Here is a 23,642-nt window from a genome sequence, read left to right as displayed (position 1 = left end):
TCCGGGGGAGGGCGACTCATAAATTTAATAAATAAATAAATAAGTTTTTTAAAGTTTTGCATTTGTAGCTGTATATAATAAAGCAATTCAGGGTTTTCACATCTAGGAATAGGAGTTTTAAAATGTCTGGTTGAACCAGATTGGTTCAAACTGCTGGTTTTTATTTTTAAAGACTCAGATTTCTTGGGACTGGGGGAACAGGAATGGGCTCTGCTCTCATGAATCTGCCTATTTGTTAAGAGCAGGGGTCTTCAAACTATGGCCCTCCAGATGTTCATGGACTACAATTCCCATCAGCCCCTGCCAGCATGGCCAAGTGGTAGGGCTCATGGGAATTGTAGTCTATGAACATCTGGAGGGCCATAGTTTGAAGACCCCTGGTTAAGAGCTTCCTTCAGAGGCAAGGTGGGCGGCTACAAGAAACAGGGCCTTTTTTCTTTCAAGAGTTTAAAAGTAGCCATGTTGGGTCCATCTAATCCAGCTTCGTGCTTCCAAAAATGGACCGTCAGATCATGCCACCCAGACGTCCGCGAACAGGGCCCACGAGCTATGGGACCACAGCTGAAGAATGATCATTTGCTGTTTTTGTTTCCCAGAAAACCTGGATGCAATGATCGCTCTGCAGGCCAAGAAGAAACTCGAGAAGCCCAGTGCTAAAAGCAAGCTGTCGTCAGGTATTTATTCTGTTGCTGTGTCTTTTTAAAAAACAAAACAAAACAGGGATTGGTGTCGTGATTAAGAGCAGGTGGATTCTAATCTGGAGAACTGGGTTTGTGAGTGGCAGAGGCTTATCTGGTGAACCAGATGTGCTTCTGCACTTCTACATTCCACTGGGTGACCTTTCAAAAGTCAGTTTTGTATTCATATTACAAGCTCAGTTGAAATGATTTATGCTACTTGAAGCTTCGTGAATAAGAAGGTCCCGGATTTGCTTAAGGGAGAGACCTATAGCAGTTGAAGTGGGCTAGACCTGCTAGGAAATTTGCAGTAATTTTAAGAAGGTCAGCCTGCAGCTACCGTAACCTCCCTGTGGAAGATGTATATCTCCTACATACTTTAGAAATACTGCCTTAACTTCAGGCGAAATGCCAATGATAATGGCTGAGGTGCTCTGTTTGCAACCTCTCCGAACAAGAGCACCGAAGCAGCGGACAGCACAAAAGCTTGGCAACAGCTGAAATTCCATTGAATATGAAACGCTGAAAGATTCCACAAAAGCCGAAGAACAAAACACAGGAGACAACGAAGAGCCAAAAGGTAAGTGGGATTCACCCCCTCCGCATTTCTGTTATTGTTTCTGGTGTGCGTCAAATGATTTCCAACAGGGTGGCCAGAATCCGAGGCGCCTGCATAGTTGGTAAGGCTTCCTGTGCCCCTCCCAAGTCATTTACTAGCGGGACCCATCATCATCCTGCCGGCATGATGCTGGCAGGGGATGATGGGAACTGCTCGATCCCTCTGAAGAGCGTCAATTCGGCAACTGTGCCCTAAGGCTTCCTATTTTCCTGTGCATGCCCTTATCTCAGGCTGTGGTGGGCGGGCCACTTGGAGTACTGTGTTCAGTTCTCTGGTGCCCACATCACTCAAAAGGATGATGAAGAGATAGAAAAAGAAGTGCAGAGAAGGAACAGCGAGGATGATTCAAGGACTGGAGCACCTTCTGCTGCTATGAGGAGAGCTGCAGTTTGGGACTCTTTAGTTTGGAGAGGAGGCGTCTGAGGGGGATCACGATTGAAGTCCTATAAAAATTATGCATGGGGTAGAAAATGTTGACAGAGACGTTTTCTCTCTTTTATACATCACTAGAGAACCAAGGGGCGTCCATTGAAATGCTGGGGAAAAGAATTAGGACTAATAAAGGAGAAACACTTCTTCACGCCAATGTGTGATTGGGTGTTTGGAATAATACTACCACAGGAGGTGGTGATGGCCACTCACCCCTGGATAGCTTTACAAGAGGCTTTGGACTGATTTATGGAGGAGAGAGTCGATTTATGGCTACCAATCTTGATCCCTCATGATCTGAGATTGCAAATGTCACCTTAACGAATCTAGATGCTGCGAGGGCAACAGCATGAAAGGCCATTGCTTTCACATCCTGCATTGTGAGCTCCCAAAGGCACCTGGTGGGCCACTGCGAGTAGCAGAGAGCTGGACTAGATGGACTCTGGTCTCTAGATGGACTCTGGCTCCCAGTTCCAAAATGACGTTCCGCATGACATGGGAAGGAAGATGGCTGTTGTCCAAAAACAAAACTCCCCGAACACACAGGATGAGTGGCAGGACTATTTGAGAAACAGCCCACAGTTGTGTGGTGGGACAGATACGTGGCATGTAGAAGGTCTCAGGGTTCATCACTGGAATCTCTAGTTTAAAAGATCTTGCAGTTCTCTTGGTTAGCGACAGATGTTGGGGCAGAACGAAGCGTGTTTGGGGCGCCCAGAAGAGAAGTGTGAAATCGTGTCAAGGTTAAGAGCAGGTGGATTCCTAATCTGGAGAAACGGGTTGAATTCCCCACTCCTCCCCTGAGTGGCAGAGGAGCTTATCTGGTGAACCAGGTGCATGTTTCTGCACTCCTGCATTCCTGCTGGAGTGACCTTGGGCTAGTCATAGTAGTTCTCTGGAGACACCTCTCAGCCCCACCTATCTCACAAGAGTGTCTGTTGTGGGGGAGAGGAGAGAAAGGTGCTTAATAAGCCACCTTGAGTCTCCTAAATGGAGAGAGAAAGGTGGAATTATAGAGTAAAACTTTTCAATATTTCAAAAAGGGTTGAATTCAAATCCTGCTCAGCCTTAAAAGTTTGAAGGTAGACTTAGTCCAGCCACAGCATTTTTGTTATGAGAGAAAACCAGGATTACCCTGCATGCTGTGTGGATTTTTTCACTACAGAAGGGCAGGCTGGGGAAAAAATAAGATCTCACCAATGTATATCACCCTAAGAAAGAAGCAAAAGGGGACGAGAAGCAAGCAGCCCTCCCAACAGGGGCTGAACTGAGAACAATTCTGAACGTTAATTTTGCTAACCAAATCCGATACATTAAATAGAACGCTGCAGCAGGCCGTTCCTTCCTAGTGGCATCTGTACCTTTTAAACACAGAAAATCGTTAGCGCATTCAATAGTCTGGGTTGAGCATATTGATTGGTCTGTAACATGAGAGGACGGGGGGGGGGGGGGGGGGGGACAAATCAAAAGTCTGTGAATCATTTCCACTGGAGAATTCCATTCTTTGAATATCTCAGAGCGAAACAGAAGACGTTTGAGGTGGGTGGCTCTCAATACGCGTTCTCTGCAGACATCATCACTGGAGTAACTTGGCACGCAGCCCCTCACAACTGTGCATGCAGTGAATTGCTAAACAGTACTCATGGTTTTTTGATCTGTGGATGGTTGTATCACACATGTAGGTCACCTCAATGCCCCAACTGGCATCTTTGACCTAGCCCATAGAGATTTATGATGCTGGCCCTTTGTTTATGGAGCCACCATCTTATATTTTTGCGTGTGTGTTTTGCGTTTCTCTCCACCATTAGGAGCGAGAGGTTCTAGAGCAGAGGTCTGCAACCTGCGGCTCTCCAGATGTTCACGGACTACAATTCCCATCAGCTCCTGCCACCATGGCCCAGTGTACAATTGGCAGGGGCTGATGGGGATTGTAATCCGTGAACATCTGAGAGGCACCAATTACCTTAGACCCCTGTTCTAGAGCCAGTGCTCTTTTGGGACAAGAAAGCGTTGGGATCTTAGACTCATCTGAAGATGCCAGCCACAGATGCAGTCAAAACATCAGTAGAAAATACTACTGGAACACGGCTGCACAATTCCGGAAAATCCACAACATCATACCGTACTTATTTCTCTTTCTTTTTGCTTTTCAAGGGAAAACAGAAACCTATTTGGAAGCCATCAGAAAGAACATCGAATGGCTGAAGAAACACAACAAGCAGGCAAACAAGGAAGGTAGGTTTGTGAGGATTGAGATACTTTACAGTCAGAATTTGACTTTTTGGTATAAATTAGCCCAAACCGTTGAGATAGACATTAGAATTACGGAATACAAAGCCGATTAGAGTTGAGAGACACATTAGAATTATGAAACACAGAGCTTTGATTCCAACATGGTGATGAATTTTCATTCCTAGGCAGCTTGAGGCGCTGGGCTACCGGATGGACAGGGTGAACCGCGACCGGGCGCATGGTTTTAGACAGCGGGTCGCGATGAAGCAAAGTCCCCAACCCCTCCCCTTCCCCCCACAGCACCCCCCCCACGGCGCCCCCTTGCTCCCCTTCCCACACTTATCTTAGTTCATTTCCTTTTCCTAGAACTTTGTCAGGCTGAAAAAAAGGCCTGTTCACAGTACAGGCTAAAAATGGCCTGAGGAACTACAGTTCCCAGGAGACCTTGGGGCTCACAAGGTCTCCTGGAGAAGCAGTTCCTTCCATCGAGGTCGGCTTTGCAAGCCCTGAACTGTGAATAGGCCTTTCAGCCTAATCAACTCAGCACTTTCCAGGGAGACGCTGAGCCCCAAGTTGTCTCCTGGGAACTATGGTTCCTCAGGCCATTTGCAACCCACAGCCTGTACTGTGAACAGGCCTTTTTTTCAGCCTGACAAAGTTCTAGGAAAAGGAAAGGAACTAAAGTAAATGTGGAAAGGGGGGCACCACGGGGGGGACATGGGGTGTGTGGAAAATATAGACTGTGCACTGGGCGCAGTTTGGCCCAGTTACGCCTCTGCCAGGCAGGCATTTTAAAAGCCTCCAGGACCCCCATGTACAAGCCCATCGAAAGTTCTTGCCCAGCAGTTCAGATGTTAGGAATTGGGACCAAGAAATGCGTGACAGAGGAAGGGAAGCTACGAGTGCATGAATGAATGCTTGCGTCACCAATGTCTCTTCAGATTTACAGATCTTTCTAAACTGAGGGACTTCATTGATCAGCAAGCTGACGCTTACGTGGACAAGGGCATCCTGGATAAAGAAGAGGCAGATGTGATCAAACGTATCTACGGCAGCCTGTGAGGCACAGAAAGGAGGATGCCTCCTCGAAGCTGTAGGGAATTCTAGTCTAGCTTCATCCTCTTACGACCTTCAACCTGTTTTGTCTTTTTCTCAGTTTTCAAAGAGATTATTAGGAAGTGTTCTGTCTGCGTCGTATTGAACCTTTTCCAGGTTAACAAAAAAAAACCACGTGTCAACTCCCCACAGTGACTGCACAATAGTCTTTCCTGCACATCCATCATCCCATTTAAGGCAGACCTTTGCTGCCAACTTTAGAGTTAACAGGGTAAAACACTCCCTTTCCTGTTCCCTTTTGGTTATTATTTGACACCCGACTGCTCTACTGGAAAAGCCAAATGTTTTTGAGGGAGAGCTCTCTTGCCCCAAAGACCACTCATGTCACACTACTCAGTAGGATCCAAGCACTGTGAGCAAAAGGGAGCGAAAGCCACTGATACTGTTCTGCAAATGCTTGCAGCCAGAGTTCTTGCAGTGCTAGGTTAGCCTGGTTCTGTTACAGTTCTTGTGCTCCTGCTTGTGGAAGCAGGGGTACCAGATCTCGGACAAGCAGAACTCCTTTGGCCTTCCTTTCACTTGCTTGCACAATGCACTAGTAGCGAGAGGTGTGCAGCACCCCTTCTGTAAGCAGAGTTCAGGATCTGGCAAGGCGCTCTTGGATCTATCAAGGAGCAGCAGTGGCATAGTGGTTAAGAGCAGGTGTACTCTAATCTGGAGGAACCGGGTTTGATTCCCTGCTCTGCCACCTGAGCTGTGGAGAATCTGGGGAATTCAGATTAGCCTGTACACTCCAACACATGCCACCTGGGTGACGCTGGGCTAGTCACAGTTCTTAGGAGCTCTCTCAGCACCACCCACCTCTCAGGGTGCTTGTTGTGAGGGGGGAAGGGCAAGGAGTTTGTAAGCCCCTTTGAGTCTCCTACAGGAGAGAAAGGGGAGATACAAATCTAACTCTTCTTTTATCTCAGTGATTGTGAGACGCGCTCTTCTTCACTTGTAAAGGGTGTTATCAGGGAACCACGGCAAACACAATTCCTGCAGCTAAATATTTGCAAAGAAATCTCACATTCAAGTTCCCACCGGACGCTGCTGTTTATTTAGTGTCTGAGCTTGTCTCGTTTTCAATGCATTTGTGTGTCACAATTTTCTTCCTGTTTGTGCGTTCTGTAGTGTGTCCCTGTCTGCGTGCCATTAACTAGTCCACTGTATGTCCAACCAATACATCAGCCTTTAATCAACATATACCTTGCAGGGAGGAAGAACTGGATTGCTACAGTCAGGTACGGTAGCAATGTAGTAATCAACACACTTTATAGCTTTTTAGTAAGTGTTATTTCTCTGTGCATGTCTAAAGAATTGGATTCTCCATGTGAGTAGCTTAACTACACATGTAAATAGCCGTTAATTTCAAAAGACAGGGAACAAAACCACTGTATAGATTAATCTTTCGGCGGAGGGGGTGGGGGTTGGGGGCACACAATTGAAGGCGCTCAGGAGCATTTGGTCAGATGTTTCCATTTAGAGATTCCGTTGCTTTTGCCAATCAGGGTGAGATGAGTTTTAATACTGGGTTAGAGCAGAAGAAAGTCCTGTTTCTTGTTAAGAATGTCAGAAAACCCTGCAGGATCAGACCAGTAATCCATCTAGTCCAGCATCCTGTCTTTGGCCCCTTCCGCACATGCAGAACAATGCCCTTTCAATCCACTTTCAATGCCCTTTGCAGCTGAATTTTACTGTGCGGAATAGGAAAACCCACTTGCAAACAGTTGCGAAAGTGGATTCAAAGTGCATTATTCTGCATGTGCGGAAGGGGCCTCACATGGTGGCCAAACAGTTGCTCTGGAGGGCCAAAAACAGGGCACAGAGGCTGCTTCTTGGTATTGGTATTTGGAGGTCTTCTGCTTCTGGTCACAGTTGCTGTGGCTAGTAGACACTTACAGACCTAATCCTCCAAGTATCTATCTTATCCCCTCTTCAAACCTGACTATGTATGTATCTCTGGCAGTGAATACCACATTTAAATTGCTTGTTAGGTAGGAGAATGTTTGTTTTGGCTGAGTGGCCGATCAGCAGAGAGTCCCAGACCCCTTGCAGTCTAGGACACTTTCTGTTGAACTAAAACTGATGGGAGGGGGTCACAAGGCTTTCTTTTAGTTTCAAAACATGGTGGTTCTGAGCACTGCAGAAGGGTACTTTGTTTCTGAACTTAATAGATTGTTTGTGAGATTCCTGGCTGGAAAGAGCAGTGACTCATGCAGGGGTGCAACAAGCTGAGTCTCTGCACTGGTTGAACGATCCATTCATACCTGCTAAAAAGACTTCACAGAATTATCCCTGCCCTGGCACAGAGACACAACAGGCAGCAGTGGCATAGTGGTTAAGAGCAGGTGCATTCTAATCTGGAGGAATCAGGTTTGATTCCCCGCTCTGCCGCCTGAGCTGTGGAGGCTTATCTGGGAAATTCAGATTAGCCTGTGCACTCCCACACCCACCAGCTGGGTGACCTTGGGCTAGTCACAGCTTTTTGGAGCTCTCTCAGCCCCACCCACCTCACAGGGTGTTTGTTGTAAGGGCGTGGAGGGCAAGGAGATTGTAAGCCCCTTTGAGTCTCCTACAGGAGAGAAAGGAGGGATATAAATCCAAACTCAAACTCTTCTTCTTCCTATTCAGAGGGACGTTTGGGATTCATTGGGAGTCAGTGTAATGATTTCTTTCTCATGTCACAATAGCAGACCTCTCATGGTCTAGTATACACAACACTGTTTGATAATAAGTGATGTAGCAACAACAAGATTATGGTCTATTACTATCAGAACTTGCAAAAGGGAGTGGTTTAATCATTTTTGGAGGGGAGGCAATAAGTCAAGTGAAGAGAAACGAATTGTCAGTGTGAAAATGTCTGTAGATGTTTCCTGTTGACTAAGAGCTCATGGCCAACTGCACTGCTGGGGTAGTTTCTTACATTTCTGGTTTATCATTAAAGGCCTGAACCAGAATCAAGCGAGGAGTATCTTCAGAGGAGAAGTTATTGCCTAACCAAGCCAATTGTCTGCATAGTGGAATCCATTTATGTTTGTTTTTCTGCTAGGGTTTTGCTACAGTTTGTCTTACTCTACTATGTCCATCTCAGAGTCTATCTGTGCTATTAGAGCAGTGGTGGCGAACCTTTTCGAGACCGAGTGCCCAAATTGCAACCCAAAACCCACTTATTTATCGCAAAGTGCCAACACGGCAATTTAACCTGAATACTGAGGTTTTAGTTTAGGAAAAAACGGTTGGCTCCAAGGCGTGCGTTACTCGGGAGTAAGCTTGGTGGTAGTTGGTGGCTTTGCTTTGAAGCAACCGTGCGACTCTTCCAATGGGTAAATCACAACCCTAGGAGCGTTTACTCAGAACAAGCCCCACTGCCAGCAACCAAGCTTAGTCCCAGGTAAAGGATCGTGCTTTAGTTCTTCACATGAAAACAGTGGGGTTTAACAGCGCTTAACAGGGTTACCTACACTGCTTCCCCAAAACTAGGTCTTATGTTTAATGCTAGTAATTGAGCCCAGCAGCCCAGGCCAGCCTAGATGTGTGTGTGTGTGGGGGGGGGGGGACGACTCTGTTTGCATGTGCCTACAGAGAGGGCTCTGAGTGCCACCTCTGGCACCCGTGCCATAGGTTCGCCACCACTGTATTAGAGTAATAACCCTACACATGTTTTCCTAGACATACTGGATGCTTAACGTTCTCTAATTCACGAAGGTTCCAAACCGGCTCCAGTTCAGTTTCATATGGGGGTCGGCTTTTGTATGGATTCCGCCTAGGACAAGTTTCTTCAAAAACTCCCGCGGGGTTATTCTTTTTCCTTTGTTCAGCGGTGTCTGAGAATTCCCTAGAAAGAAAGAATATTTTCCCCCTGAGCCAACTAAAATAAACTAAGAGCACAGTGTTGCACAGCACTAAGTAGATGAAAAAGGAAAGGGGGAACTCCCAGACGATGGCCACACGGCCAGAAAACTCACAACAGCCATGAAAGCCTTCAACAATATATCGAAGAGGAAATTAGCTTGCTCAAGCCCCTGAACACTTGCTGAATCCCAAGAGAGGTGTTTTTTTGAAGGGGGATTGTAAATTGTCCCTTTCTCCCATGATTCTTCACGGGCATCCAGCTTCTTTAAGTTCTGTTGGCCATATACTAAATTTCATATCTTCCAGAAATCGTGCAGTCCCAAGATGGCGGCAAGCTGCAATGGCCATGTATGGTGTATCTAGGTCAGGAATGAGAGACCGAGGGAGGGACATAGAAGCATGTGATGGAGAGCCAGGGTGGTGTAGTGGTTAAGAGCGGGGGGATTCTAATCTGGAGAACCGGGTTTGATTCCCCACTCCTCCACCTGAGTAGCAGAGGCTTATCCTGTCAACCAGATGTGTTTCCGCACTCCTGCATTCCTGCTGGGTGGCCTTGGGCTAGTCACAGTTCTCTCGAACTCTCTCAGCCCCAGGAAGGGGGGAAGGGAAAGGAGCTTGTAAGCCACCATGAGTCTTGTGAGGAGAGGAAGGGAAAGGAGCTTGTAAGCCACCTTAAGTCTTGTGAGGAGAGGAAGGGAGAGGAGCTTGTAAGCCACCTTACAGGAGAGAAAGGGAAGGGCATGAATCCAAACTCTTCTTCTTAACAAAGACACATCGGAGAGGATGTGTTCTAGACATGATGGCAACAGGTGTTGCCACTAATGGGAGTTGGTCATAAAGAGAAGTGATGGTAGATTAATTTGTGGGCAAAAGAGGGATCACAAAAGGAGTGTAAAGATAGAGAAGGGGAGAGACGGGACAGGGATAGAGATGGTTCGAAAATAAGAACTGGAAGCTTATAGTTGATGGAAAGATTTTCAGGATGTCAGCATAAAGACAGAAGGAGGTGGAAAAGAACGACTGAAAAGAATTGCAAGTGGAACGGAGTGAGCAAATCTAGATCAGGAGATGGTTAAAGCAAAGCTCAGGTAGATGGCAGGGTGGGAAACTACCTGTTCGGGGAGAGGAGGAGGAGGAGCTAAGAGGACCAAAGATGGGATGAGAGCCAAAGGAAGGGTTTTAGAGGCAAAGAACTGAGAGACCAAGAGGGGGCTGTGAGAGAGAAAATGTTGGCTTGAATGTCTCACTGAAACCCTGGATTTATGCTTCTAAGACAATGATGGCGAACCTTTTCGAGACTGAGTGCCCAAATTGCAACCCCAAACCCACTTATTTATCACAAAGTGCCAACACAGCAATTTAACCTGAATACTGAGGTTTTAGTTTAGAAAAAACGGCTCCGAGGCGTGTGTTACTCGGGAGCAAGCTTGGTTGTAGTCAGTGGCTTTGCTTTGAAGCAACCGTGCAACTCTGCCAACGGGTGAATCATGACCCTAGCAGGGTTTACTCAGAACAAGCCCCATTGCCAGCAACCAAGCTTACTTCCTGGTAAAGGATTGTGCTTTAGTTCTTCGCATGAAAATCAGTGGGGTTTAACAGCGCTTAACAGGGTTACCTACACTGCTTCCCCAAAACTAGGTCTGAGGTTTAATGCTAATAATCGAGTCCAGCGGCCCAGGCCAGCCTAGTTGTGGGGGGGGGGGGGCACTCTGTTTGCACGTGCCCACAAAGAGGGCTCTGAGTGCCACCTCTGTCACCCATGCCATAGGTTCGCCACCACTGTTCTAAGAAGTCCCCCGGCCTATTTTAAAGTATCATAACGCCCAGGGAACCCTCTTGGGCCATGCATCTTTAGAAATACACCTCTTGCGTAAATCAGAGCCAGTGTCAAGAACACTGCCTTTGAAATAGCTAGATAACCATACCATGAAAAACCGTGGGTTCATTGTCCTCTCCTTGATTGAGTGCCACAGGGCCTGGATGCAATTGGCACGTCAGGTTGCCTCAAACGTAGCTGTGCTGTGGATAACCTGAGATGACGGAACAAACAGGAATCGTGTCTCGTCCACCCCCCACCCCCCCTGCACTGCAGAAGATCTGTAGCTTGTGCTAAAGCAGGGATGGGAGGGGGGAGCTCGGTTATTATAATTAGCATTGCAGATCTGCTTTACTGTCAGTAGGGCTCTTTTTGCTCTCAGAACATTCAGAGCAATGTGACATTCTCACAACGTTCCGGGGCAATTTGTCGATCGCATTTTGCCAGCATTTTCCCTATGGCCAATAAGGAAAACGAGGTACCCTGCATCTCTGTGGTTCTAATCCCGCCCGATATTCTCTGTCTTTTTGTTTTTTACATTGTTAGTATCTTTAGATGCATCAAGATGTCTTCACTATTATTTTAAAAAAATGCTGAAAATGTTAACAAAATACACTACTCACAACACACTTTTCTAATAGAATCCTGTTTCTGATACTGTACTTTATTAAATGCTTTGCTACAAGATATTGCTATGCAGGTTTTCATTCCTTCTGTTGAATTTGTTTCTTCTTTGAATGGTCATGAGTTTCTAATGGTACAAAATGCTAAGTCCTTGAGAGTGGTCAGGGACTCTCTGTACAAGGTGAGAATTATCTGTGATGTATCTGACATGCACTCCTACTGATTTCGGGCACCCCTAAGAACACAAATGCCGCATCAGTCAAGAATGATCACTCTTATGGCAGCTGAGAATTTAGCATTTCAGAATCTTACTAAAATCCAGATTTATGACTGAGTAAAAGTGTTTTGTGTTCACATTTATACATACACATTTTAAGTACAAGTTTTAAAAGTTAAACAAATTCAAGATGCACTATCCTATAATTCATCCATTACTGTATGAAATTAGGATAGAGGGTCTCTTCAAGATTCATAACCATTAAACAATTCCATTGCAGCAGATATAACAGGAGAGCTTAAATTGAATTTATTCCATGGCAAATTTTAATACGTGCAACACTGCTTGAATAAAACAAAGAGGAAATAAGAGGTATAAATTTTAAAACTTGGCAGACATCATCACAACACTGGCTCTGAGTTTTAACCTAGGCATCAAAACCATCAACTTGGGTTGATACTTTAGAAGTACAGCATTACTTAAATTTGTTAAGCAGGCTGCACGGATAAGGAGTATCTTAACTATTTCCTTGAGTGTGATCGGAACTGTGGTGCACTGGATGTAGCTATCATGGCCAATAGTCAAAAGACAATTTTAATTTAATTTGCCTCAGCTTTCTAAGTCAGCAGCTTCTGTAACTCAATTAAATTACAAGTTGGATGAGAAAGTACTTTTTGCATTTGTTTTCACCAGGGGATTTCATTGGGACCTAGTGCTGTGAGACAAGAAGAAAAGCTTTCTCATCCGCTTTTGCTATTTACTTCATAAAACCTCTCTGAAGTTGCCCCATAGTTACCTTTTCTAACCTAAGAAACCCCAAATGCTTCAGGAATTTCCTTATAAAAGAAGGTGCCCTAATGTTTACATTTGGTCTGTCCCTTTCATTTCCCACCCACCCCTTTCCGTACAGGGCAATTGTGTAAAGGCATTACATTGAGCTTCTGCATTTTTAAAAAAAATATTGCCCCTGGATGTTAAGTTGTTCAGTACCCACCATAGCTCAAGATCTCTGTCATTTTATTTACAGACATCTCACTTACAGGACCCACAGTGACTTCTTTAAAAGAGGGAGGGGATGCTACAGGAAAGGGCGAAACTCTCTTGGTAACTTCAGCTGGAGCCAACCATGCTCACAGGAAGCACGTAATTTTACTGTCGCTCCAGAAGCAGCACGCACTTTGGGAGAGACTAGCCGGTTTTCTCCTCCCAACGTTAAAAGAACTTCCTTCAGTTCTAACAAAATAGGGTATGTGTGATTGTTAGCAGCAGAGAGAGAAATCTGTTTAAGTATCTGGAGCGATTTCCAAGGTTCTAGCTTCTCCCCTCATTAGAGAATTGAGCCTCAAACCCTCCACAGGATATTTTTATCTTGCTTGTTATGCTACAGAAAAATGGCACACCACAACCACTGTTAATCTCTTGAATGTTCGATTGATTTCAATGGAGTGAAGTCAAGAATATGCTTAACCCAGCCATTGACATCAGTGCTTATTTTTAGCTGGATCGTCCCTGTTGCTTTTTAACCTGCGGTCATTGCTGATAAAAATTGCTACACTCAAGGACCACAGATCCCCAGTAACGAAAACTCAGGTGTTCTGGGAAAGCAGTAAATTCTAAGCTTTAACTTTTTATCTTCCTGTTTTGTTGAGAATTTCCAGACACAGATAATAAAAATTTGCTTAGTAAGGAACATTAGTTGCTCTGCTTAGTTTAGGAGAAGAAAACTGCGGAATGGGGCTGTATGCATTAAAACGGTGTAAGAGGCCGTTTTCAGTGCTGTTTTTCTAGTTTGTCAAATAAGAAGCTGACGATGCATAAAACAGGCAATTCAATTTGCTCGAGAACAGCTGCCAAATTGAACGCCGCCTCAAAAAGCGAGACTCATTTTTCTACAGGCAGCCGGCACAAAATCAATGAACAGATTGCGATAGCTACAGTGCTGTGACATGGTTGCAGTCTTTGCACAAAGAGCAGGTAGCTTTTTTTCCATTTTCTCATTACACGTGACCCTCCTTCACTGAGCCAGGGTTTTATTCTAGGTCTAGGAGAAATAATACAAAGCCATTGGTAACCAGGTCTAAAGGAAAGAGGCAACCAAGAGGCAGAAAAGCACCATCGGTTTTCATAAGACAGCCTGTTAAAAGGGTTAGCAGCAGCGCTAAGTGGTAGAGTAAAACCTCCTTACTTCTCTTTGCTGGTTGCATGAGTTACTTATTTTGACAAGCTACTCTAAGGCTGACTGTCCCAATTTCAACTGCTGGCTGAGAATGACCAGGTCCTGATTGTCCCTACCCAAATGGCTGGATTTTGCTAGCTTCGCCAATACAGCTCTTTAATTAAACCCTTGTGCTCAGTTTGTCATAGTACCGTAAGTGCCGGACTACTGTGCATAACTGTTGAATGATCCACAGCTGGGTAATCACACTGTCTGACCATGGAGTCAGGATAAAATGGAAGAGAAGTGGTAAACGACTGTGGGTCTGTATTGTGGAGAAAGGCAGGGGATAAATGGAAGCAGGGATTCAAATATGGAGGCTGGTGGGAGGAGAGAAAGGGGAAATATTATGGGGAAGGGCTTCAGGGGAAGTAAGGTGTCCTCCACAACTCCTTGCAACTGGGCTTAGCTGAGCCAGTACTGTGCACTTTGACCAGTTTTCCCAGGAAGACGGGAAACCTGAAGTCTATGGGGCGGGAGGTAAAAGTTTGGCTGGCTGGTGAACAGAAAGAAGAGCAGGAAAGGAGGAGATGCTGCAGAGGCTGCCAGGAAAGGGAAAGAGGAAAAAGTGAAGGAGTATTAAAAGAGATGCCTCCCACAGATCCTTGTAGACCCTCCACTTGTAGAAATCCAAATGATGTCCAGGCCACATAATGCTGTAGGTGTCAATTCCCATCAGCCCTTGCCAGTATAACCAATGCCCATGTTGGGAGGGACTAATGGGAGGGCCGCAAGTTTGACACCCCTGCTTAGAAGCATTCAGGCCCTTTCGGTTGTCACTAATTCAGAGGGCCATTGAGAATTGAACATGTTTGATGCTTTCTGAATTAAGTGACATGTTGCTTAGTCTTGTTCAAATGCCACACGTCGAAAAAGACAATCCATAGGTCTGTCTTCAAGCTCTTTTATAAAATAGATTGAATTACAGCGAATGCAAGGAGAACACCCTTGCAAAATACTATTCATATTCCTTTCTGCTATGTCTCAACCACGACACTCATCTGAGTATTTCAGGAAGTCTGAAGAATAAAAAATGCGCAAAACATCAGAGTTAAGATGGTTCTAATCTTGATATATTTCAAATAAAGTTACAGTGGTTTTAAAAAAAAAAGCAGCACTCACGCTTGAACGTCTCAGGACATTTCAATACACCCAAATGAAACTAAAAGAAACGTGTCTCAAAACGTATCCGCAAAGAACTAGACACTGTGTTTTGTATATATGATAGGCTCGATGACAAAGATAAGTCAGTGACGTAAATTGCATTTTGTATTTATTACATGAAAGCTACGTATGTTTGCACACAAGAAGCTGCTTCAAAGATTTTTCTTACACAAACAAAAATACATTTCACTAAACTTTTCTTCTTTGTTTTAAAAAAGTTACGTTTCCAAACAATCTTCTATCCTTTAAAAGCACAACCTTTCCCCCCTCAAAACGGATGGCTAAACTGGTTCATTTTTGGAAACAAAAATTGCTTTCTATATATATATATACTCTCTCTATATATACGCACACTCCCACATATACAATATTCAAGGCCACATCCATCAACCCTGCTATACTTTTGCACAACAGGCTTATCTGCCTCGTGGTTGGCTCCACAATAACGATTTGTTTTCAAGAATACTTAGTCTCTCCTGTGCATAAGCGTGTGTCTGTTTCTTACAGATTCTACATCAAGGGGGTCTCTGGGATATATTGGTGGTACTCTTTCATAGCAAAAATATGAAGGCAATTACTCGTTTGGAAGGCTTACTTCCCTTTCGGATATATAGTACAAGGACACCGGCCTGCAGAAGGCAAAAGGTCAAAAATTTAGTGCAAGAATAGTCAGTGGAGTTATCTGTACATGACTTGTAACAAGTACACCATAATAAATTAATTCAAAAGGGCTGCTTTTGAATCTTGACATATGTAGTTCTTTAAGAACTGTTTCTAGTCCAGCTCTTCATGCCGTCTTCTACTGCTGATAGGAATCAGTTGCATAGGAATTTTCTTCATCGTCCTCCCTGTTGATGTAAAAGGAAGCAAAATTATGAAAATGCCACCAATAACTATGAAAATGCCACCAATAACTATCAATCTCCTCGCAACTATTCTGCGGTCACCGTATATTCTGAGTCACTATATCAAAGGTGCCTAAAAGCAAGATACCAAGAGAGCACTGGAAGTCTCACTTTTACCGGGCACCTAATTTTATATTAATGTTCATCAACAAGAAGGCCATTTAGGCAGATTGCTTCAAGAGCATCACAGGCGATATGTTGGTAAAATTAGGCCATGGAAAATTCACAAAAATTAAGAAATTCCCAAAACGTAACCCTTCCAAATTGGCAGCCAGAGGAAGGCAGATGAAAATGGAAGCCATACATGCTCATTCTGCTGCCACAGCAGGCAACTACAATAAAGTGCAAATTACAGCTTAGGTAGAGAAATAACCAGACTTAGTAAGCACTTGTAGAAATGGAGTAAATGCCACTGAAGGAACATAAAAATGCTAATGGAAAGTAAAGCAGGAAATGAAATCAAGTTGTAGTACCCCAAACAACTCCAGTGTATGCATAAATAAGCACACAGGAAACCACAAAGAGGAAATGATACGAAGCATCAGTGTGAAAAATGTATTTTAAAACATGAGACACTGGAATAAAACTACCACTAGGAAACAGGAAATGCAACATACAGGGGGTCAGAGGAAGCGGTCATAAGAAAGGGCCAGCAAAGGATACTTTAAGGTTACAAATTTCAGAGGCTATAACAGCATTAAAATGTGATGAGGCTTCCTTTTAATTTTGTTACTATAAACTAGCAGTTTTGAAAGGTGTCCATGTGTTCTGGAAGATCTTAAAACACTTAAAACATCTTGAATGAAGTCATTCCATACACTACCTAACTGTAATACAGATCATGCTATTGTAAAGAGTAACAAAAGGCAATTATAATTATTTCATCCCAAGTAAGAGTCCAAGGGAAAAGAGTTACACTCAAACAACCCAAAATGCTCAAAAAATTCCTAGCAGCCACTATTACCAGTTGTGCCAGGCCTGAACAACACTGAATAACTGAAATTTCTAGAGACCAACCTTTAAAAATATTTTAAATCTGCAGCCACTCAACTTAAATATCTTGAATTCTTCTGCCATAATTTACAAGTCATACCTGGTATCCTCAGGTTTTAGCTTCTTAGCTGCCTGTTTGGACAGCTTAATCTGCAAATCTAGTCTGTGTAGAAAATCTTTGGCCGATAATTCTTCAGGTGGAAGAAGATGATTGTCGGATTCTTGAGGACTGGGTGAAGAGTCGTCTTCCTGAACAGTCACTGGATCTTCATCACAAGAAGGGGGGCTGCTAATTGCTTCGTTCTCAGGAGATTCCAGTGAGTTCAGTCCATTAAATAGCAAGGGTTTCTCAGATAAAACTGGTATATTCAATGTTTTTCTCAGAAATATGCAGTCATTTGTGAATAGTTTATTTGCCCTTTTTATTTGCTCCATCTAAAAAAGAGATACAATACTGTTTACTATCAATTCACAGAAGTTAATTACACTTGACAACAATCATAAATCAGCAATTTTCTGCAATTATCCTTCCTCATCAGTGTATCACAGAAGCATGCCCCCATAAACAAATACACGCTGCCCTTTCTGCCACTCTGTGCCCTTTGATTATATTCTCCACACTGGTGTTCTTTTATAACTTTCCGTGCATGAGAACAAAATAATATTGCAGAAATAAATTACAATTAAAACCTGGGAATGGTGAAGAACAATCATCCATCAACCCGGGCAGTCATGTAAATTCTCATACACATAACAGAGATAAGAGGTCATGTACCCTAACAGAATTAAGTCATTCTCTGGGACATCTAGTGTAATTCCTGTCCTAAAAAATAATATCGTACAGAGTGAACAGGAAATCAGGAGTCCCTCCCAGTAACAAGCTTAGGTGCCCCTTCTTTCGTTTGCCAGAAGACAGCTGTTTCAGACAGCGAAGGAAAGATTACATGAAGGGCCAAAAGACAGATTCCTAATCTTAACATCTTTTCCTTCTTGCCATCAGGCCAATCCTGCACAAATATTTAAAGCATCTTTCTGTGGAATGGAGCACAGGGGAGTAGAGGCTGCCAAGAGACCTTCTAAATCCAGGGAACTTGCCATGGCTTGAAGTTGTTTGAAATATACAACCAACCATATTCGCTGTATTGTCAAAGACTTTCACGGCCAGATTCAACTGGTTCTGGCGGGTTTTCCGGGCTGTGTGGCCGTGGTCTGGTGCATCTTGTTCCTAACATTTCGCCTGCATCTGTGGCTGGCATCTTCAGAGGTGTATCACGGAGGGAAGTCTGTTACACACTGTGTAAGAATCACATTCGCTGTTGCATGATTTGCGAATGCGTTTGTGAATGTGATTGCAAAGGTGACTGCAAATATTCTTCATTCATTTAGCCTTTATTTGGCATAAACAGACTGCAAATATGCCTGCCATGCAACTGACAATGAACTCCACTCAGGCACATGCCAACGTGCCACCACCCAACCTGCCATGAGGATAATAATGCACCCCACCACACAACCCCTCCACACCTCTGAAGATACCAGCCATAGATGTTGGCGACATGTGAGCACCAAAAACGACCAGACCACGGCCACGCAGCCCAGGAAACCCGCCCCAGCCAGGGAAATAGGCCCCGGATGAGACCCCCCCCCCGTAGCCTCCAGCCAGGAGACCCTGAAAAACAGTCCTCCCCCCCCGCCCCCATTTTGAGCGGCCTCTGACCCCTTCCGTGTCCCGACCGGGCCTTCTTCACCCACCGTCACGCCGTACTTGAGAGCGACGCCCTGCAGGGTGTCGCCGGGCCCGAGGCGGTGCTCCAGGTAGCGCTCGCCCAAGGGCGCCGCCACGCTGGCCGTGCTGCCGTACGAGCGCGTCTTGGTCCGCGCCAGGCCCAGCGAGAGCTCGGCCTCCGTCTCGGCCGCCTCCGGGAGCGGCTCCTCGCGCAGGGACAGCGCCGGCACCGGCAGGAAATCGGCCATGTCCCCCCTGCTCGCGCCTTCTCCTCGCTCAAAGGAGGCGGCGGGGAACCGGGGCGAGGGGCATCCCGCGGCCTTCTCGGCGGGGCCTGAGGACAGAGGCGTTTAAAAAATTTAAAAAGCAACCGCCATAACCGTCAGTTCGCCCAGGTAAATTAACGGTTTCCTATTAGAACGTTTCCCCCCTCCGCCGCTGTGCGCATGCGCACAAACTCCGGCGCATGCGCCGACGCTGCTTACCTGTCTTAAGGTGAAGTTCCCCCCTCAGTTTGCCCCGCTGTGCCCCCTTCTTTCCAGACAGGGCCAGCTGTTCGCCATCTTCTCCCCTCATGGGGTTCTTCCTAGTCTTTATGTCTTTTGTTTGTTTACACTGTTTCTTTAACGAGCGCCTCGTAGTAATAAGGGCATCGGGAACAACATTTGAGACACAAGGCACAACATTTGTTGGGGGAAATGCCTGTACCATCATTAGTTTTCCTGCATCCCTCCTTGATCTCCTCCTGAAATGTTGCTCTTCGGGCAGGGAGTCTGCAGCTGCAAGGAGAAATGGCCAGACATTATATCCTGTGTGTTGTGTTGAGTGCCGTCAAATTACTTCCAACCTATGGCAACCCCCTTGAATCAGTGTACTGCAAAATGGCCAGGGGTTAGCAGCCTTCCTCAGATCTTGCAACTGTGGGTTGTGACTTCTTTTATTGCGTCCATCCACCTCACGTTGGGTCTTCATCTTTACCTGCTGCCTTCAACTTTTCCTAGCCATATTGTCTTTTCCAGCGACTCATGTCTTCTCATAGTGCCACCAAAGTATGAAAACCTCAGTGTGTCCATTTTAGCTAATCTTACAGAAGTAATATAGGGCTGTGACTTTGCTAGGGCAGTGATGACGAACCTTTTCGAGACCGAGTGCCCAAATTGCAACCCAAAACCCATTTATTTATCACAAAGTGCCAACATGGCAATTTAACTTGAATACTGAGTTTTCGTTTAGAAAAAACGGTTGGCTCCGAGGCGTGCGTTACTCAGGAGTAAGTTTGGTGGTAGTCGGTGGCTTTGCTTTGAAGCAACCGTGCAACTCTTCCAATGGGTGAATCACGACCCTAGGAGGGTTTACTCAGAAGCAAGCCCCATTGCCAGCAACCGAGCTTACTCCCTGGTAAAGAATCATGCTTTAGTTCTTCACATGAAAACAGTGGGGTTTAACAGGATTACCTACACTGCTTCCCCAAAACTAGGTCTTAGGTTTAATACTAATAATCGAGCCCAGCAGTTCCAGGCCAGCCTAGATGTGTGTGGGGGGGGGGAGGGGCATTCTGTTTGCGCGTGCCCACAGAGAGGGCTCTGAGTGCCACCTCTGGCACCCGTGCCATAGGTTCGCCACCACTGTGCTTGGGGTTAACTGTGTGGTGAAAGGCCGTAGTGCACAAGTATTTTAATCAAATGGGTCGTCTCCAGTGGACAAAACTAAGCAAAAGCTTGCTCTCAGGAAATGCATTTCAAAGTGCCTACATGTACCTCTGGGTGAGGCCACAGAAGACTTGTAAAAAATACTGTTAATAGACGATGGGACCAAGAGGTTACAGTTGGGTTGAGAGAGAAGAATGCTGAAGCTGCAAGAGGAAACAAAAAAAGGAAGAGATAGAAAGACTGCAAGAGGCAAATGAAAAGGTAAATTTATTATAGTCCTGTGTGGCCACTTGGTGTGTTCGCTTCATTATTAGTGGACTGCTGTGCCGGGGAAGATGTTTCCTGCATCCTCAAATGCATGCATTTGAGATGTATGTGTTTTATTTATTTACCAAAAATATTGCTATCTCACCCATGAAATTGACATGCTATGGCATTGTGTTGGGATTTTGCAAGCATCTGTCACAACTTAGCCATAAAAGGGTGAACTGTTTGTATGTAATCAAGTTTCTGAAGTCAACAAACTGCCGAAGCTGCAAAAGAATGGCTTTCCTTATGATGTTAAGCCATTCACGTACTTCTGATTTGCAACTCTCATGCTTTAATGTGCGACGGAATATGAGCGTTGAAGTTGGCTCTGCTGTACAAAGTGCAAACTAGCAAGTGACAGCCTGATACTACACAGAGACACGCCTGACTCAGCATCCAAATAGTCAGTAAACATGTTTAGGATGGTTTTTCAGCCCAGTTCTTTGCACGTATCCTCAAGGTTTATCTGAGGACGGTGGAACTTACTCACTAGTCAGTATGCATAAGATTACAGTCTTAAGTGGAAACAGGAAAAATCTGGAAAACAGATCCCCAAGTTATCCAAACTTCTGTCTTTAAAAAGTTAATCTGATTTTTGCACACAGATCCCTTTGTCTACCAATCCCTGCTCGTTCCAGTTTCAAAAAGAAAAAAACAGATGACATCCACAAAGAGCCGCAGCAAAGGGCACCCTAAATCAAATCAAGACATTATGAATTGCACCAAAAAGGTACTAGTGCTGACATTTTTAATGGCAAACACAAACTTCCTAAATTTAGCAAGACTTGTTCCTGATGTAAACTTGTCCAGGCTGAACTAAGAGTTTGTTTCCTGATCATTAAGCCTATCTTACAACATACATTTGAAGAAAATAAATTAAAATGCACATAAGCCATGCAAATAACATAATTCGAGAGCACCAAAGAGTTTTACCCTACATACAGAAAATGTTTATACACAAATTTATATTAACTTGGATGAAGGAGGGGGGTGTGTGCAAAAGAATGCAATGAATGTCTTTTCTTCGTTTCATCTCGTAACCATTTCCACGTACATATCTTGACGGCAGATTATTCATTTGATATGCCGTGGTCCAAAAAGTGCCTTCAGAGGCCCGTATTTTCAACTGTCCGGAAACTGCTTAGAAAGAACACCCTGGCGACCGTCACACACAAATTCTCAAAGATATCGACCCTGTAATTTCTTAGTGAAGGATTCATGTTGCTTGCGTTACTGTTGTGCTTGTGTCTAGACTGGTCGTTGATTTTAATAACCAGCATCCATCACACTCCTACGCTCCTTATGCTGCAAAATTTCAGCATAGCTATTTGATTCCAGCATCCTTGCCTTGCTGTCCTTCTGTTTTGATTGCAGCAAACAGCTATATGATTTCCAGTCCTTATAGACACTGTCAAAAGGAAGCTACAAATTGTATCTGGTAGTGATCGATGAAAGCAAACAGTTCAATCCTGTTGTAGGCGCAGAAACAGAAAAATATATTTTCCTTTTCCTTTCCAGGCCCCGGATGGCAGCAGCCATAATCTGCTAAACGAGAGGCCAGGTAGGCTCTCTGACCTAGTCTATTAGCATCTAGTCTAATGGAATTCATAGTGTCATCAAAAGACCCCTTTTGTTCTAAATCATGCCCAGGAATTCAGGCGTCTCAATGATAAAGAGAAAACTCCCGTCTTTTCCTAACCCCTCCCTGGCACCAAGGTTCTGAGATACTCCAGAGAAGTGCCAATAATTAGCCCCTTTTGTTTAGCTTAAGTCAGGGCCATAAAAGGCACATTTAGATAAGAGAGTCGAAACATCCGAGGAACAGGATGTCAATCAAGTCAAACTACGAATCTAAATCTCCGCATATTTTGGGAACACTAAGAACATCTCTTGGCATATTGGCATATTGATGACTTAATTGTGACACTATTGCTGTAATTCTATCTGCACCAATTGGTCATTTTATTTCTTTTGATGTACTCTGGCTTATACTCTTTATAAACCCCTGGTTTTGTTCAGTTGAGGGCGACTCTCCTGATTCTAGTGGAAGCCCTTATTGGCCTGAATAAAATTGTTTCTTTAATTTTATTCCTGTGTCGGTTTGGCTCATTTGCCTCTGGGTCTGTACCCTAAACCTGCGGTGACACTGTCACCAGTTTATGCCAGTTGAACAGGTTCAACTCCTAATCCCCTTATGTTTGCAAGCTTCAAGTCATCGCACTAGCATGGTGAGGCAATGGAGACCCATTGCTTTCCAAACCAGAGACCAGGCTTATTTCAGCAGTAACAGAGGATAACTGACTGTTTCTATGTAGGTTGGCCCTTTTTTCGTCCCAGGGCTCCTAAGTTTCTATGTAGATTGCCTTCTTTTTCATCCCATGGCAGATGAAAACATACAAGGTATGTAGCTCTACCCAGTGGTGGGATCCAAAAATTTTAGTAACAGGTTCCCGTGGTGGTGGGATTCAAACTGTGGCGTAGCGCCATTGGGGCTGGGCGGGGCACGACGGGGGTGTGGCCGGGCATTCCTGGGTGGGCCATTCCTGGGTGGGGCTGTGGCAAGGACACAGCCACTGCGCCGGTCCTTGGGCGGGAAACGAATGCACGCAAGCGCAGGCTGCCACACACGCCGGTGTACCTCCTGCTAGACTGCTTCAAGTTCTGCGCGCTACTGCTGAGAGGAGGGGTGTAACTAAGGCAAAAATCACGTGGCAAAATCACCAATTAGTAACCCGCTCTCGGAACACATAAATAATTAGTAACCTACTCTCGGGAACCTATGAGAACCTGCTGGATCCCACCTCTGGCTCTACCCAGAATGAAGTTGGGGGCAGTTGCTGTAGTGAAGTGGTTCTCATGCGGATTTTGAAAGGCAGAGGAGTTCTAAAAGAGCCACAAATTTGGCAGTTCTATTTTTGTTTGATGCTGTCAGCAATCGAAGGAGAAGAGTAGGTTTTATATACTGCCTTTCTCTCTACCTCAAGGAGTCTCAAAGCAGTTTACAATTGCCTTCCCCTCTCCACAACAGACACTCTGTGAGGAAGGCGAGACTAAGGCCCCTTCCGCACGTGCAGAATAATGCTCTTTTAATCCACTTTCAACGCGCATTGCAGCTGG

The 23,642-nt window shown here is 44.9% G+C and overlaps 2 protein-coding genes and 1 long non-coding RNA gene across 3 annotated transcripts in view; 2 read left to right on the top strand and 1 right to left on the bottom strand.

Annotated features, from left to right (window-relative positions):
- SCG3 (secretogranin III) overlaps positions 1-5,802 on the top strand; it is a 36,798-nt gene extending 30,996 nt beyond the window's left edge. Inside the window, 5 exon segments of the mRNA XM_048482172.1 lie at positions 597-669; positions 721-728; positions 1,138-1,257; positions 3,880-3,990; positions 4,907-5,802. Of these exon segments, the coding sequence (XP_048338129.1) occupies positions 597-669; positions 721-728; positions 1,138-1,257; positions 3,880-3,990; positions 4,907-5,019 (425 nt within the window). The 3' untranslated portion in view covers positions 5,020-5,802.
- A 9,028-nt stretch (positions 5,803-14,830) lies between these two features.
- On the bottom strand, positions 14,831-18,815 carry LYSMD2 (LysM domain containing 2). Its single transcript, XM_048481882.1, has 3 exons — positions 18,594-18,815; positions 16,942-17,276; positions 14,831-15,791 (listed from the first exon to the last, which is right to left on the bottom strand). The coding sequence occupies exons 1-3, from the start codon at positions 18,813-18,815 to the stop codon at positions 15,743-15,745; spliced, it is 606 nt and encodes a 201-aa protein (XP_048337839.1). The 3' UTR covers positions 14,831-15,742.
- A 22-nt stretch (positions 18,816-18,837) lies between these two features.
- Positions 18,838-22,613, top strand: LOC125424550. Its single transcript, XR_007243248.1, has 3 exons — positions 18,838-18,962; positions 21,131-21,255; positions 22,044-22,613. It is a non-coding gene; the product is annotated as an uncharacterized LOC125424550 (long non-coding RNA).
- The last annotated feature ends 1,029 nt before the right edge of the window (positions 22,614-23,642 follow it).

This window comes from Sphaerodactylus townsendi, linkage group LG17 (assembly GCF_021028975.2).
Source record: "Sphaerodactylus townsendi isolate TG3544 linkage group LG17, MPM_Stown_v2.3, whole genome shotgun sequence".
Classification (NCBI taxonomy): domain Eukaryota; kingdom Metazoa; phylum Chordata; class Lepidosauria; order Squamata; family Sphaerodactylidae; genus Sphaerodactylus; species Sphaerodactylus townsendi.
Note: the sequence above shows the minus strand (reverse complement) of the source record. Positions and strands in the feature narration are given on the sequence as shown.

What these genes read in the sequence shown, in the direction of transcription:
- LYSMD2 (XM_048481882.1), bottom strand. Translation starts at nt 18,815, where the DNA reads ATGGCCGATTTCCTGCCGGTGCCGGCGCTGTCCCTGCGCGAGGAGCCG. An exon ending in CTCTCAAGTACGGCGTGACG is followed by an intron (nt 17,277 to 18,593) that starts GTGGGTGAAGAA and finishes TCTCTTTTTTAG; the next exon opens with ATGGAGCAAATAAAAAGGGC. An exon ending in CTAAAACCTGAGGATACCAG is followed by an intron (nt 15,792 to 16,941) that starts GTATGACTTGTA and finishes TTACATCAACAG; the next exon opens with GGAGGACGATGAAGAAAATT.